The sequence below is a fragment of the Paramormyrops kingsleyae genome, chromosome 19, assembly GCF_048594095.1.
Source record: "Paramormyrops kingsleyae isolate MSU_618 chromosome 19, PKINGS_0.4, whole genome shotgun sequence".
Classification (NCBI taxonomy): domain Eukaryota; kingdom Metazoa; phylum Chordata; class Actinopteri; order Osteoglossiformes; family Mormyridae; genus Paramormyrops; species Paramormyrops kingsleyae.
In genome coordinates this window covers 25,408,239-25,422,882 of record NC_132815.1, presented here as the reverse complement: position 1 = coordinate 25,422,882, position 14,644 = coordinate 25,408,239, and the positions used below count along the sequence as shown (strand labels likewise).

The 14,644-nt window shown below is 45.5% G+C and overlaps 1 protein-coding gene across 2 annotated transcripts in view; it reads left to right on the top strand.

The window, feature by feature from the left end:
• The window catches only part of mboat2b (membrane bound O-acyltransferase domain containing 2b), a 44,833-nt gene that overhangs the window by 10,232 nt on the left and 19,957 nt on the right, over positions 1 to 14,644 (top strand). Inside the window, exons 2-3 of one of the 2 annotated variants that reach the window (XM_023824862.2) lie at positions 1,887 to 2,014; positions 12,323 to 12,468. In XM_023824862.2, the coding sequence (XP_023680630.1) occupies positions 1,907 to 2,014; positions 12,323 to 12,468 (254 nt within the window). In that variant the 5' untranslated portion in view covers positions 1,887 to 1,906. The remainder of the gene's footprint in view (positions 1 to 1,886; positions 2,015 to 12,322; positions 12,469 to 14,644) is intronic. The other variant, XM_023824864.2, reaches the window with a different exon arrangement.

The window sequence follows — 14,644 nt, the reverse complement described above, 5'->3', positions numbered from 1 at the left end:
TCTTCCCACCTGCAGAATTGAAGTGCAAAGAGGACTTGTGCTTTTTGGTCAATTGTTATGCTTTTTTGGGTGATTTGTGCTTCATTCTGGTCTAACTGCCAGGTGAAAAAACGATGCTATCTGAAGTGAACACATGGTGAACTGTGAACAGAATCACTAGACTCCCAGTATAAACAGTGCTGAAATATCTGTTAGTCTTATATTTCACTTGTAAGATGGATGCCTTGTCAGAGAATTCAGTTGCTCCCACAAAGAGTCGTTTTTGGGGGGAGGAGGGGTTTGCGTCAAGTGGTATGGTAAGAGAATGAAGCTGGCGTGATGCAGTGGCAAATCTATCTGGGGCCAGTTTGGGAAGAACAGGATGTTCCCTGGAGCAGGGTTCTTGCCTCCGTAAGGCATCCAGCTGGCAGGGCTATGCCCTCCTGGGATACTGGCCTTCGCTGTACAGCCTGCTGTGTCGCATTATAAATGAAGAGATTCCGGCGGGGCTTGCTCTTCTTGGACGGGGGTGCAAGAGTGTTTCAAACTTTAGCTCTGGATTGGAGTCGGCTACACTTGATTCTCCTGATACACCCTGGTCCCCTCTTTTTTATTATTATAATTTTTTTTTTTGGGGGGGTGGGTTGGAATGGGCAAAACAGCTCTTGGGAGCTCCCGTACTGATTGATCCTCCCCTTTCGTGTTATCCTGCTGGGTCATCATGTTCATTCTGAATATGTGAGTGATCTCCCAGGCTGCCAGCTGACCATTTAACCTACTTTCTCTAGTATATCTCCTTCCCCAGGTGCTGTGGTTTTAACGGCACACTCCTTTGAAACTTTAAACTGGAGTTTGCAGGAGTTGGCCGTGACATGCTTGTGGTAATTTCATACACAGTTTATTGTGCCAGTTTTTTTGTGGATATAATTGGGTGTTTCTGTGTCATTTAAGAGTAGTCTTTGTCCTCTTAGTAGAACTGTCTGCCTTTGCAAAAATCCTGGAAATTTTATAAGCTTAATCCTCAGACAAGTTGCATTGGGAAAGCATTAAAAAATAGCGTTTGTCTCCTGTTCCTGGCATTGGCTAAATTGATTGCTGATGATTAATCCAATGATGCCTTGACCCTGTGCACAAAGAGGCCTGGCCTAGGGTGTTGAAATCAGAGTGAACATCCAAGTGCCGCCCAGCATGGTCTGATCAGAAAGTGGCTTCCCCCTTCCAAAGCTGCCTTATATGCTTTGTGTGACCAGGTCTCTCAGATGCTCCGCTTAATCGCAGAAGGAATATCACCTGCATTTGGAGATCCATGAGTTCAATGTGTGGTGTTTAACTCCGTGCTCTTAATGGTCCCCGACGTGCATTTTGTGCACATTAACTGGCAGTCTTATCTCAGTGGACTGTATGACTGCTATCCAATGGCTGTTAAATTGAGGATTAACTTCCCCAAAAGAACGGGCTTATTTATGAGATGGATGGGAAGTCGCATTGAGGGATCTCTGATGGATTCATGACAAGAAAGCGAGGTGGCAGCCTCCCCCTGTCCAGCTCTGCCGCTCGTCTCGCCACGGCTTTATGCTCCATCGTCTGTGCCTGTGATCATTATCTTCAGCTATGGAGGCTGCAGACGGTCCCTGGAGATGCTGGGAGGGGGCTGTCAAGGTGCTGCAAGGGCGAGCTCTAGTACTATCCATGGATAATTAACAAAAAAAAATCATCATAATAATATATAATCCTGGGTTCAGCACCCCCTTTTAACCTGTATGATAAATGTAAAAGTTGTTGTTATTCTATTTATATATTTGTAAAAAATCGCAATATAAAAATTAGATTTAGACATGTAAATCCATTTTGAACTTCAGTCAGACTGGATTTTCTTTAGACTAATCATATTCATTTATATTGTGAAGATCTTGTGATTGTATCAGATATGACTGAGACTTCAAGGAACACCAAGCCTGGCAGGACCCAGACGTCCAATCCAATGAATGCTGTCCACGAACCGGTCCATTGTGGGGGACGGCACCATCAGGCAATGGTATGGTCTGTACATTCTAGCATTACGTGAACTGAAAGGGAACATGTCAAAGCAGGGCATGGATTGAGTTTCGGGAGGTGTGGATGATACGGGGAATGGGGTAACTGGAAACACAAAGGGGAAGCCTACGAAAGAAGATGTGCTGGTTTTGGTTTGCACACTGCCAGGGCAGGAGCGAGAAGTGGCGGGGGGCTATGGACTCTGTTAGTGTTTATCTTAGACAATCAGCCACACTCCAAACAGTCTGGATTGCTCTTCTCTACCCAGCGTGTGCGTGGACCAGTGGCTGGCCTGAAGCCTGTCGATAACGTGGTAGACATGGGCCAACGGTCAAGGAGCAACCAGCTATTGCATCAGTTCAGGCTTAATTATGTTGCATAACAATCTGCACCAAAATAGAATGAATGGGTGCTTTTATCTTTTTATCTTGTCCTCCTCCACCATGTTGAATGACATGACAAATACATTTGTTTTTATTTTTAAATATTGGTGATGATACTCCTCTCATCCCTATGGTTAACTGTAGTTGATAATGTAATCCTTTCATCTTCCTTGAAGGCTTATGCAGTAGAGAGTCGTGATGAACCCAGAGTCTGTCCCAGGTAGTATATGGCACAGTGCAGAGGAACACCATGGACAGTGTTCCAGCCTGTCGTAGATCATACGTGCCCAAATGATCACACACGATGGGCCAATCCAAGAGTGTTTCACCTAAGTGTATATCTTTGGATGGTAATAAAGACCCCATGCAACACAGGGAGAACATGTGAACTCCACAGAAACTGAAGCAGGGAATGAAAATTAATCCCAGCTCTGGAGGTGTGAGGCCACCCTGCTACCCACAAAGGTGCTGGGCTGCCTGAGCTAACAGCCTTTCGGTGTAATGAACAGATTATTACCTGCCTCAGGTGGGCAACTTGTCTTAACGAGTGCAACGGGGTCTCAGCAGGAAGGCCTATTTCCCAGACGTCAAGCTGCGTTTCTGTACAAAAGCTTGATGGTTTTGATATTCTCTGTCTTGTGATACTTACTGCCAGGAAGGGAAGGGGCAAGGAAGCAGGAATTTTCAGTCGGTCTGACCAAAGGGATCGCAATGTGGCCGTACAGAGTTTGGGAACGGCTGGACGTCTCACATGAGTGTCTGAGCTTCAAGATACATGGTCTGTCTATCTATGTCAGGTCTTCCCTGACCCACTGGGATGCTCTGGAAACCTCTCATTTTTGGGCTCACGTTCAGCTATGGATGTGCCTGTTTTGATAATGGTGTGGGAACTCCCTGGGCAGGCAACCGCGGGGCTCACGGTCAACTGGGAAGCACTGCTAAAACGATTCAGAGCAGCCGGTAGCGTGAAACCTGACCAGGCCTCTTAACGGTAACTCAAACCATGGGTAACGAACCTGAACCTATGGAAATGTCAATTATTCAGGATGTGGTATGTCAGGTTTGGCAGTGAAACTACTTGTTCTGTTTTGGTAAAGTCAGATGAGGTATGGAGGGTTTGGCGGTGAAACTGCCCATTCTGTTTTGGTAAAGTCAGATGAGGTATGGAGGGTTTGGCGGTGAAACTGCCCGTTCTGTTTTGATAAAGTAAGATGATGTCAGACTTGTCCTTGATTAGTAACTCAGGTAATTGCACCTGCTCTGGGCTGGTGCCAATTTGAGGTCAGCCATATTTAAGCACGGCAATGAGCAGTTTTCATTGCTCAGTCACCCCATTGCTTTTAAAGCATGGGGCTCAGTTGGCTTTTAGTCAGAGGTTTGTTTGATCAGGATAGATGGAGATCTGTGTTTCTGTGTCAGTTGCCAGTAGGTTCTAGCTTGGTAGTTTGGGTGTCTTGGAGTCATGGATTTGTTAATTAGCATCTTGCTTTGGGCTTCTGCTTAGCTAGGTTCTGGTTTAGGGATTCATAACCCCAAATAGCTTGGCATCCCACAGCTGGGATGTTGTGCCACTGGTGTCCTGTCTTCAAGGTTTTCTATGTATGTCTTGGCTTCTACGTTCCTGCCCTTTTAAGGTTCTTCAGTTCCTGTACTGGGGTCTCCCATCCTCTGTGCTTCGGTCTGCCTCTGGTTCACCTTGTCCTGGAGCTGTTCATTCAGACAGCGGCCCAAGTCCCCTTGGCTTCCTCTGTCCAGTAGTGTTGGGACTATTGGTCTCAGGGGGGCAGAAGCCCTGGTGTAATGGAGGGGTGGCCCAGGTTGAGGTGTTCTGTTGCAGACCTTGTCTATGAAGGCCAATGAAAGGTTTCGAAAAGTAAGGTCTGAGTTGTGATAGAAGGGGTTTGCCAGTGACAATACCCGTTCTGTTTTGGTATATTAAAATACGGTATGGAGTGTGTTGTGTGTTTAAACGGCCTATTTTGTTTTGGTAATGATAGATGAGGTATAGGGGGGTGGGAGTGAAACTCCTCATTCTGTTTTGGTGAAATCAACTAAGAATAACAATGTGACACTGCTATAGTAACAGTATTTCTGGAGTTTTCTCCAATATTGTGAAGCTTTCTTGGCAGAGGTTTGAGTAAATATTAATCTTGGTCATTCAAGCTGGTCATGATGTGTGATCAGCTAATGTTTTGTGTCCTGTGTAATGTAGGTGGGGGGGGGTGCAATACGGTCCCAGGGGCCCTTTCAGTTGTCCCTCCCTAGAGAGGAAGTGCCATGTCGCGTTTGCCTCTTGCTCTTTTGGCTAGTGACTACCATGTGGTCTCTTTGCTGCACAACCCATGTAACATTGACTCCTGGGTTACTGACCTCATTTGCGAGGAGGGGCAGTTCTAGTCGCTGCAGATGAGTCAGTACAATCTGTCTGTGTCTGTGTGGTTAATTTTATATAGAAATGGGAAGTAGACACAACAGTGTCGGGTGTGCATGTTGACTGCATTGCTGTCCACCCCCTGGTCACCAGCTGCCCGCATGATGTCTGCCGCATGACTAACCGGTGACTAACATGTGGGTGAAGTCAGGCTGCCAAGATGGTGTTAGTCTCCATCCATGGTCCTTAGCCATTTCGAGTTTACCCATTTGTAACAATTTGCAAAATAAAGATTGAAATGTTAGGTTGGCAGCCGTTCTGCGGATAGCATAGTTGTCTCACATCTCTAAGGTTGGGGATTTGAATCCCAGCCCCAATCTGTGTGTGGAGGTTGCATGTTCTCTCTCTGTCTCACTTTTCTGCCACAGTCCGAAGACTTGGTATTAGGCTACGTCTAAGGTGTGCACGTGTGTGTGTCTGTGTCTGTGTGTGTGTAAGCTGTGGTGGGCCGGCACCCAGTCTAGGTCATACCCCAGCCTTGTGTGTGATTAAGTGGTCAGAAGATGAATGGACTTTTGGTGTAAATCTTTGGCTGAAGCACATGTCTTTTCTACAAGACCGCAGAAAGGCAGAATTCTAGGTAGTTTGGCACTGGAAAGTTTTTTTGAGCTCTAGCTTTTGATGTGACGGTTTTAGTGTAAATTGTTTTTTGTTACCATGGCAAGTGCTGGACAGCTCTGTACCAGCTGTATCTTGTGTGGATTAGATTAATCAGATCCTTGCATTGGTAACCTTCACTATCTCCACTAAAATGTGGATGCTATGATGTAAGCCCACAAAAGTCCACAGCTAAATGGAGACTCTCACAGTCCCCTTAGGAATGAAGCAGTGAAGGTCAGAAGCCCACTTTGGTCACATTGTACAGTGTGTGTAAGTCTTACGGAAGCGGTTTAGCACTGAAAGAGACCAGGGGTTAGTGAGTCACCACTCTTACGGATCCGTGGGTGATGTGTCTCTCATCAAGCAAGCTTTGGCTAGATGGCATCTGCTTTCTCTCCATCAAAAATAATGTGTACAATCCCATTCATCCATCTTCCAACTGCTGTTCCCAGTCAGGGTCTCCTGGAGCCTATTCCAGCAGCCGGGGTGCATCCTGATGCGATGCCAGTGCATCAGTGGACATATGCACTCAGTCATAATCCATGGGCAATTTAAAGACACTAATTGCCTTAGCTGCATGTCTTTGGACTGTGGCGAGAAACCTGTGTAGCACTGGGAGAGCATTAAAACTCCACACACAGCGAAGGCAGGTGGTATCAGGCCACCGTGTTACACACTGAGCCACTGTGCTGTCTGTATGTAGAATACAATTCACTGGACTTAAAAAATATATGTCAAAAATGTTTCTTTTGCTTTAGGCTCTGCTTGATATTGAGTGTTGAACTCAGGCTGACTGTCCTGACAGCATAATGACACCTTGAGGCCCTCATTCTGGATTGAGGTCTACTGATTTCTACCCAAGTGACCCCATTTTCCCACAGGGATGAATACAGCACCACAAGCTTGGTCTGAAAGCAGAGGCATGGTTAGAATTCTGGGCCCACTGACAATGTCACCTTGGTGGGCTGGGAGTCCCTTACTGGGCCCCTGCAGTCTGCCAAGGTTTCCATTCTCCTCCAACACCCCTGATTGAAGGGCACCAAACCAAATAACTTTATAGCATGTATAATTTATTAATGATATTGTGAAGTATGTCTGAATTTTATCTGAGGAATAAATGTTCTTTTATTGGTGGTAATCATTTATCTGCGACTCGGAGAGGGTGCATGATTGTTTTGCTGTTGCTTGTTGATGTATGAATGTTTTCCGTAATGCCTGAGTTACGCGGTTAATACGGTTTGGACACATTACATGAAACTAAGAGAGTACGAGAATCTGATATTGGGGGGACACCGTTTAATATAAATGCAAAGGGGGAGGGTGGCAAATGAAGCCAAACTAAATATGGGGGGGGGGTGCAAAATCCCCCCCCCCCCCCGATTCTTGTGCCCCTTCAAGTAACTTGTAATGACTAAGCAGTTTTTGAAAAGTAAAAGTTGCAGGTTAATTCCAGTCAGGTCTTAAATGGCATCGGAGTACAGAGAGTAAACAGGGGGCGCTGTTGCTGACATCGCCATGGCAGGGGTTCTTCTCCAGCCTCGGTGTCTGGATTTTAGGTTTTCTCCTACAGTTCAAAGACATGCATGTGGGACAATTGCCGTCTCTAAAATGCCAACAGGGTATGTGCCCTGCAGCATTTCATCCAGGGTGCCCCCCAGCCTGGGATGCCCACCCAATGCCGCCCGGGATAGGCTGCATACACCCCCACCCCCCACCCCCCAACCTTGCCACCACTTCAACCCTGAGCAGGATAAGTGGTTGGAGGATGGATGGATGTTTTTACTGTGTAGCATATTATGGGCTATTATCATGTTAAATGCATGTGTTAAGTGTAACGCAGTAATACTGCAGATTAGCTTTGCTAAAATGTGCTGAATGAGCTGCCTGCTTTCTTTGCAGATTATGGTTCAGTCTTTTGTTTTGCAGAAGGCTTTACTATATTTACAGTTCTGTAACTTGTCGGTTTTAAGGTACCACAGTTTAAATGGACTTCATATTTGTTCACTTACATTTTGCCCAGACTACCTTAAATCTGACCTTACCCCGATAAGCCAGTAACCCCACTTCGTAGTACAGGCCACTGAAGGCACTGGTTTTATTCTTTTTAATTCTCTCTCTAATCCAGTGTTATTTATTGTTTTTCTCTTCCATACGGAATCTCCGACTCGCATGTCTCTCACTTTGGTGCAGACTTGCTCTCTGTCACTTCCTGGCGGCGCTCACCTCCTCTGCTGAACGACGCGGATTGCATCCTCTAGCCCCCCCCCTACCGGGGCTGTGTAAGACATGGTGAGGGAGGGCTCTTATCTCTTGATGAAAAAACTAATTAAAATTCAGTCGTGACACATCCATCTCCTCATCAGACATGTTGTTATTTATTATTATTATTATTATTATTATTATTATTTAATCGGATGAGGTCCAGTCTATTATTGAGGAACCGCCTTCTAACTAAGCATGTGGTCCTGATCAAATAATGGCAGAACATCTGAAATATGCTAGTGCTAGAGTTTCAGTTTTAATTGCTATGTGTTTTACTGGCTGATTAATTCATGGCATATTGCCTGATTCGATGATGTCTGTATATTTGTTGCCAGTGGGTAAAGATAAAACTGCTAAAATATCCAGTATAGAAAATTATAGACCTATTGCGGTGGCTAGCATATTTTCTAAAGTATTGGAGCAAATTATTTTGAATAGGCTATTAGAATATATAAATACTACTCATAATCAGTTTGGTTTTAAACGTAAACATGGTACAGATATGTGCATTTATGCACTAGTTAAAAGAAATTGTAAATAAATATAGGAGTCAGAATTCTACAATATTTATGTGCTTTCTTGATGCATCTAAAGCATTTGATAGAATCAATCATGGTAAATTATTTGCTAAATTATGTGAACGAAAAGTCCCTTTATATTTCATTAGGATTCTGCATTTTTGGTATTTACATCAAAGTATGCAAGTTGGATGGAACAGGAGTATATCAGCACCCTTTGTGGTGACTAATGGTGTTCGCCAAGGGGGAAGTTTATCGCCGGTTTTATTTCATTTGTACGTGGATGATCTTTCCAAATTATTAAATGAGTGTAAAACAGGATGTATGGTGGGGGAGATGTGCCTCAATCATCTGATGTAAGCTGGTGATCTAGTGGTTTTCTCTCCTTATAGCGCTGGATTACATCAGTCGCTTAAATTTTGTTCCAGATATGGAATACTGTATGATATTAAGTATAATGCTAAACAGAGTGTTGTCATTATTGCCGGAAGTAAGGAGGATAGGAAGCAAGCATTTCCTCCTTTTTTCTTGGCAGATCAAGAATTAGAAATCGTGGATAAGGTGATATTGAGGTCACATCATTAGGAGTGATTTATGTGATGATGATGATGATGATGATGTAATGTGCCAGTGCTGCAAATTGTATGGTCAAGCTAATATGTTGGTGTATAAATTTCATATGTGTATAGATGATGTAAATATAGCTCTTTTTAAAGCATACTGCACTCCACTGTATACAGCACATCTGTGGTGTAGCTATAGCAAAGCAAAAATGAAACGGCTTCAGGTGGCATATAATGCTGCATTTAGAATATTGTTTAAGCTCCCAAGATGGATTAGTGCAAGTCATACGTTTGTGACCAGTAATGTTCCTACTTTATATGCTGTGCTGAGAAATCTTATTTATAAATTTACATGTAGATTAATGGAGTCACGTGGAGTCCATGTGTGTGGAGATTGCATGTTCTCCCCATGTCATTGTAGGGTTTCCTCCAGATACTCTGTTTCAAAAACATGCTGAGGTTGTTTACGAAGTTGCCCACAGGAGTGAATGGTGTTGTGTGTGTGCCCCGCCGCTGGGATATGCTCTGGAGGGCCCGCAACCGTGAATAGGATAAGTTATAGTCATAGAAGATGGATGGATGGATTTGTTTTTTGATGTTGTTGCTTTAAATTGGTCTGACGTCTCATAGTCCGATTGGTGCAGCAGAGGAAGAGGGTGGTGTGCCTGTTTTACCTCCGTGACTTGCGCAGCGTGTGAAGCACCAGGTCGCCTCCTGAATACGGAGGCCTGTCCCTTTAAGACTGGGCCCCTAGGCTCCCTCAGACGGCGGCCCTGAGAGAGAGGAGCGCAGCGTCGGCCTGCTGTGGCTGCCGCTGGCGGCTGGTCATTATCGAACAGCTGGTCTGCAGGACACAGCACGTTATCTAGTGTGTCAAGGGCCGGTGTCAGGTTAAGCCAACCTCTCACTGGTAACTTGAGGGTTCAGGTAAGGATACAGATCTGGCTGGTACCCAGAAACACCTCTGGCGTCTATACCCAGTGGGGTATTAGCACACCGAACCCCCAATTTAATAATCTTAAAAAAGGAACCCCCCCCCACCCACACACACACACACACACTCTTGGCAGTCTCTGTGTGACTGTGGTACTGCTGACCTTCGTAACAAGGGTAATTAAACGTTTTACTGAGATCGATGCACATTGTTCCATGAGAGGACGAACGAGATGAAAAATGAAGTAGGGTGTGATTGCTTTGGTGGGGGGGGGGGGTTTGTAGAGGCTGTCGGTCACTTATCTGGCTTGTTGGTTTTCTTGTTAAGAAGTCGCTGGCGCTTCCTCTGTTTCTGTTCTCTTTTTCATGAAAGCGCTACCTTCCAGGGTGCATGGAAAAGCACCGTCCTGAGTTGTGCAGCAGTCATCGCCGGTATGGCTGCCTTTGATCCTGCTGAGCCGTCACCCTGCCTAGTGATGGCAGCTTGGCTTTATTCTCCTGTGTACTGGCTGTGCTAACATCTCTGCATGTGGACGGGCAGCTCTGTCCCAGACAGGCTCCCATGCTGGGCTGCCCTCTCTGGTGCCTAAGGAATCGCTCTTCCCCGTTCGGCCTTCCCGTCCCGGGCTTTCCCGGGTAAGATCCGTATGTTGTCACCACTTCCTGAATTCCAGCAGAGGCAGGGATTCCCACACATGGCTAAACCACTGGCTATGTAAATAATTAATGAAGATGATTGCTCTCATTGATAGACGATTGTTAAACAATAATATATGTATAAATCGTTACCGTCTAAGAGGCCTCTTTCAATCTGAAGAAATAAGTGCTGACCCCCCCCCCCCCCTTAACCCAATGAGTAAATTTGTTGATCGGGGGTGCAAATCACGAAAAAATTTGGGAAAATCCCATATTGTTTGAAATCGGGACACAGAAATACAGGATGATTGTGTAAAATATGGCACAGGTGGCAACTGTATCCTCCATGCCTCTGTGATGTTAGCAAAGCCTGCACTGACCTGGTGCTCCAAGGTGACTGCGTTCAGGCTCTATATTAAGATGCAGATGGTGGCCGTGAAGCTTCCGTGTGTGTGTGTGTGTGTGTGTGTGTGAGCAGCATTCTGTGAGCCGGGGTTCCTGGTACATTGCAGTGGCCATCCACAGACTACAGGAAGTCCAGGAAAGCCATCTCGGAAAGGTGCCCTTTTTGCTCCTGAAAGTCCTTAGAGACTGCCTCAGCCCACAACGAGGTCCACAGCTTCCACAGAGGCTGCCGTGATTCACACTGAGGTCCACAGCATCCTTAGAGGCTGCCCTGGTCCACCACGAGATTCATAGCTTCCTTAGAGACTGCCCTGGTTCACACCAAGGTCCACAGCTTCCTTAGAGGCTGTCCTGGTTCACACCAAGGTCCACAGCTTCCTTAGAGGCTGCTCTGGTTCACTCCAAGGTCCACAGTTTCCGTTGAGGCTGCCCTGGTCCACACCGAGGTCCACAGCTTCCTTAGAGGCTGCCCTGGTTCACACTGATGTCCACAGCATCCTTAGAGGCTGCCCTGGTTCACACTGAGGTCCACTACTTCCTTAGAGGCTGCCCTGGTTCACACCAAGGTCCACAGCTTCCTTAGAGGCTGCTCTGGTTCACACCAAGGTCCACAGCTTCTGTTGAGGTTGCCCTGGTCCACACTGAGGTCCACAGCTTCCTTAGAGGCTGCCCTGGTTCACACTGAGGTCCACAGCATCCTTAGAGGCTGCCCTGGTTCACACTGAGGTCCACAACTTCCATAGAGCCTGCCCAGGTTCACACCGAGGTCCACAACTTCCTTAGAGGCTGCACTGGTTCACACTGAGGTCCACAGCTTCCTTAGCAGCTGCCCTGGTCCACACTGAGGTCCACAGCTTCCTTAGAGGCTGCCCTGGTTCACACTGAGGTCCACAACTTCCATAGAGCCTGCCCAGGTTCACACCGAGGTCCACAACTTCCTTAGAGGCTGCACTGGTTCACACTGAGGTCCACAGCTTCCTTAGCAGCTGCCCTGGTCCACACTGAGGTCCACAGCTTCCTTAGAGGCTGCTCTGGTCCACACTGAGGTCCACGGCTTCCTTAGAGGCTGCCCTGGCCCACACCAAGGTCCATAGCTTCCACAGAGGTCCAGTGCTGTCCCCTTTAATGCTGAAGACAGGGCCTTCCATTGATCTCTTCTGTTGATAACCCAAATAACTCAGCATGTATCCAGTGCTAGTCACTGGGCAGGGGAGTCTACAGTGGATTCCTGCCCCTGAGAAGGTCATTGTTTGAATGGAAAGCAGGCGAATGCTCTGCATCTCCCCAGATCTCCTCTTTGGGTTATGTCGGGCCCCTCAAAGGTGCCTATGTAACGATTTGGGTCCATCATGATGTTGGCTGTTCCCGCTGCGTTTTTTAACAAACGTGCCACTTCAAAGAGTGTAATCAAGGATTCAAAATGTAATTGTCACATGTACTGAGTACACTGACATTAAGATAAGATCAGATGTATTTTGTTCCCAGAGAGAAATTCTTACTTGTGTTGTTTACCTGCAGACTGATAACTACAGATTGTGTGTCTGTGTTTGTGTGTCTGTGTGTGCACGTGCCACCCAGGTGAACTTCGTGGTCTGCCAGCTGTTTGCGTTGCTCACCGCCTTCTGGTTTCGGCTCTACCTTCACCCCAGCAAGACCAGCCCCTTTGTCAGACACGTGGTGGCCACCTTGCTGGGCTTCTACTTCGCCCTCTTCTGCTTCGGCTGGTGAGTGACGCTCTCTCCCTCTCTCTCTCACTCTCCCTTTTGTTCTCTCACCGGCTGACCTGAGAAGAAGGTTCGTCTGTGAGACGCCAGAGGGGGATGCCATTGCACACGAAAGCTGCCGGAGAGATGTGTGCTTTTCCGGAACCCTTTATCGGCCCTTAAACGTGACCCCATAAAGCAGCCGCTCTAGCCCGTGACAGGGTATCTCTGCTGCACGTTCTCTCATTTGGCTAATTAGAATTCCTTACATATTAAAATGCCAAGTAGACAGCTTGGAAGTTCTAATATGGATTTCCCCAGTCAAAGTACTGCTTAATATGAAGCATTGTAGTCACCAAATTATCCAGGCTGTGACAAACCTTGCCAGCTATTATAGTGCATGTTTATTGCTGAACATTTGTATAGTACATGGGATCCACCCCCTGGCCTTTGTTATGTGTTTGATGTTATAAGTAAGAATTCATAGTGAGATGACTAAGAAATACGATCATTGTCATTACATTGTATCGCATTGTAATGTAATGCATTGTAATTTATTGTCATGCATTGTAATGCAATGTAATGGCTGAGATGACAGGTGCACAGTGGAGAATATGGCTGACTGGGGATGAGATATTGTATATAAAATAGGCTACCAGACAGGCCTGGTGTATTTCCTACAGAAGGTTTAGCCTTAAAATAAAGTGCAAGTATGTGTACAGTATCTGATTTATTTGGTATGCCATATTGTACCCACAGTTGTAGTTTCACCGCAGCAGTTAATTGAAACCAGTCAACAGGAATGTCCTGTCTTTGCACACATGGTCAAAGGCATTATTGGCCTTTTACGTGCTTACACTAGCACTGTGGATTTAATTAACGTTTATATCACTCCCCTTATTTCACTGGTTTAATAAGACGAACAAATCATTGAATTACTGATTATTGCAAAGAACAACGTCCTGTGCCTTTAATGGCTGCTGTAAAACCACAAGGCTCATTAGCTCAGATGCTCTTCCAGAAGCATGACAAGAAGCACTGCACATGTGCACGTGCATGTGGTGATGTGGCCCCTGTCTGTCAATGAAGCTCCCATTCTCATTCTAGATGTTCCATGCCTATGTACTTTTACTGGTGACCACGTGATGGTCTTTACCAAAATGGCTTAATCTTTATTTAAAGTCACAACAGCAGAAAACGAAGTTCTGTTGTTTGTGCTGATGTTATTGACACCAGACAGTCATGTTTCCTGTCCGTGATCAGCTCCCCTGGAGAAATGATCACAGAATATATTTTTCTGATAATTATACAAGCTAATAATATACAACAAAATGTGTGTTTTTATCACTTAGCATTTAAGCTTGTGACAGTAAAGACAGGAGTAAAGTCACAGGTGTTTATTATTTTAACTGTGTTTAATCATGTTGCCATCTTTATGCTAATTAGTGCTGGCCGATAAAACGATCTCGATATTTTATCGATAAAAAATGATCACGATGATACACACGGACTATAAAACTCGATCAACCAAGTTTGTTCCGTTTTAGAGAATGCGCTAAGACAGACAACTCGATGGCCTATCAAGCAGAGGTTTACTGAACGCCAGCACAACAGCCAATCACCGACGACGTTGTAATTTTGCCCATCCTCCCTTAAAGAAGCAATGGGTGTGTTGGACTTGGGCTTAGGTCTGTCTGTAGCTGACGCGACGCGGAGCGTGATCTGCGGCGGCTGCAGTGATGGAGTATAAACTGACTTCAGCCAAGTCGGACAACTTCTACTCCTCGTAGTGTGCGAGACCTGACTGCAATGACAGCACTGCCAGAAGGGTGTAGATAAATCGATACAAATATCACCTGCATGCACATTACTTCTTTTAAAATACCCAACTCCTCTTCCAAACTGTTAGCAGTGAAAAAACTATTGTGTATAGTGGCCCTGTATAAAAAGATAGCTGACAGGAAAAAGATCAAATACATTTACTTCAAGGATTCAAAGTTTTTATTGTCATGTACAGAGTACAATGCAATTCTTACTTGAATGCCTTCTTCACAGACTGGACGATTAAACAAATAGAGCAGCGCAACATTACAGTAACTAACAATAAATAAACCACTAACTGACATGTGCTGTTAGAGCATTTATGTAATTTATTTAAACATTATTTTACCAGGTAAATGAACTGAAAACCAGTTCT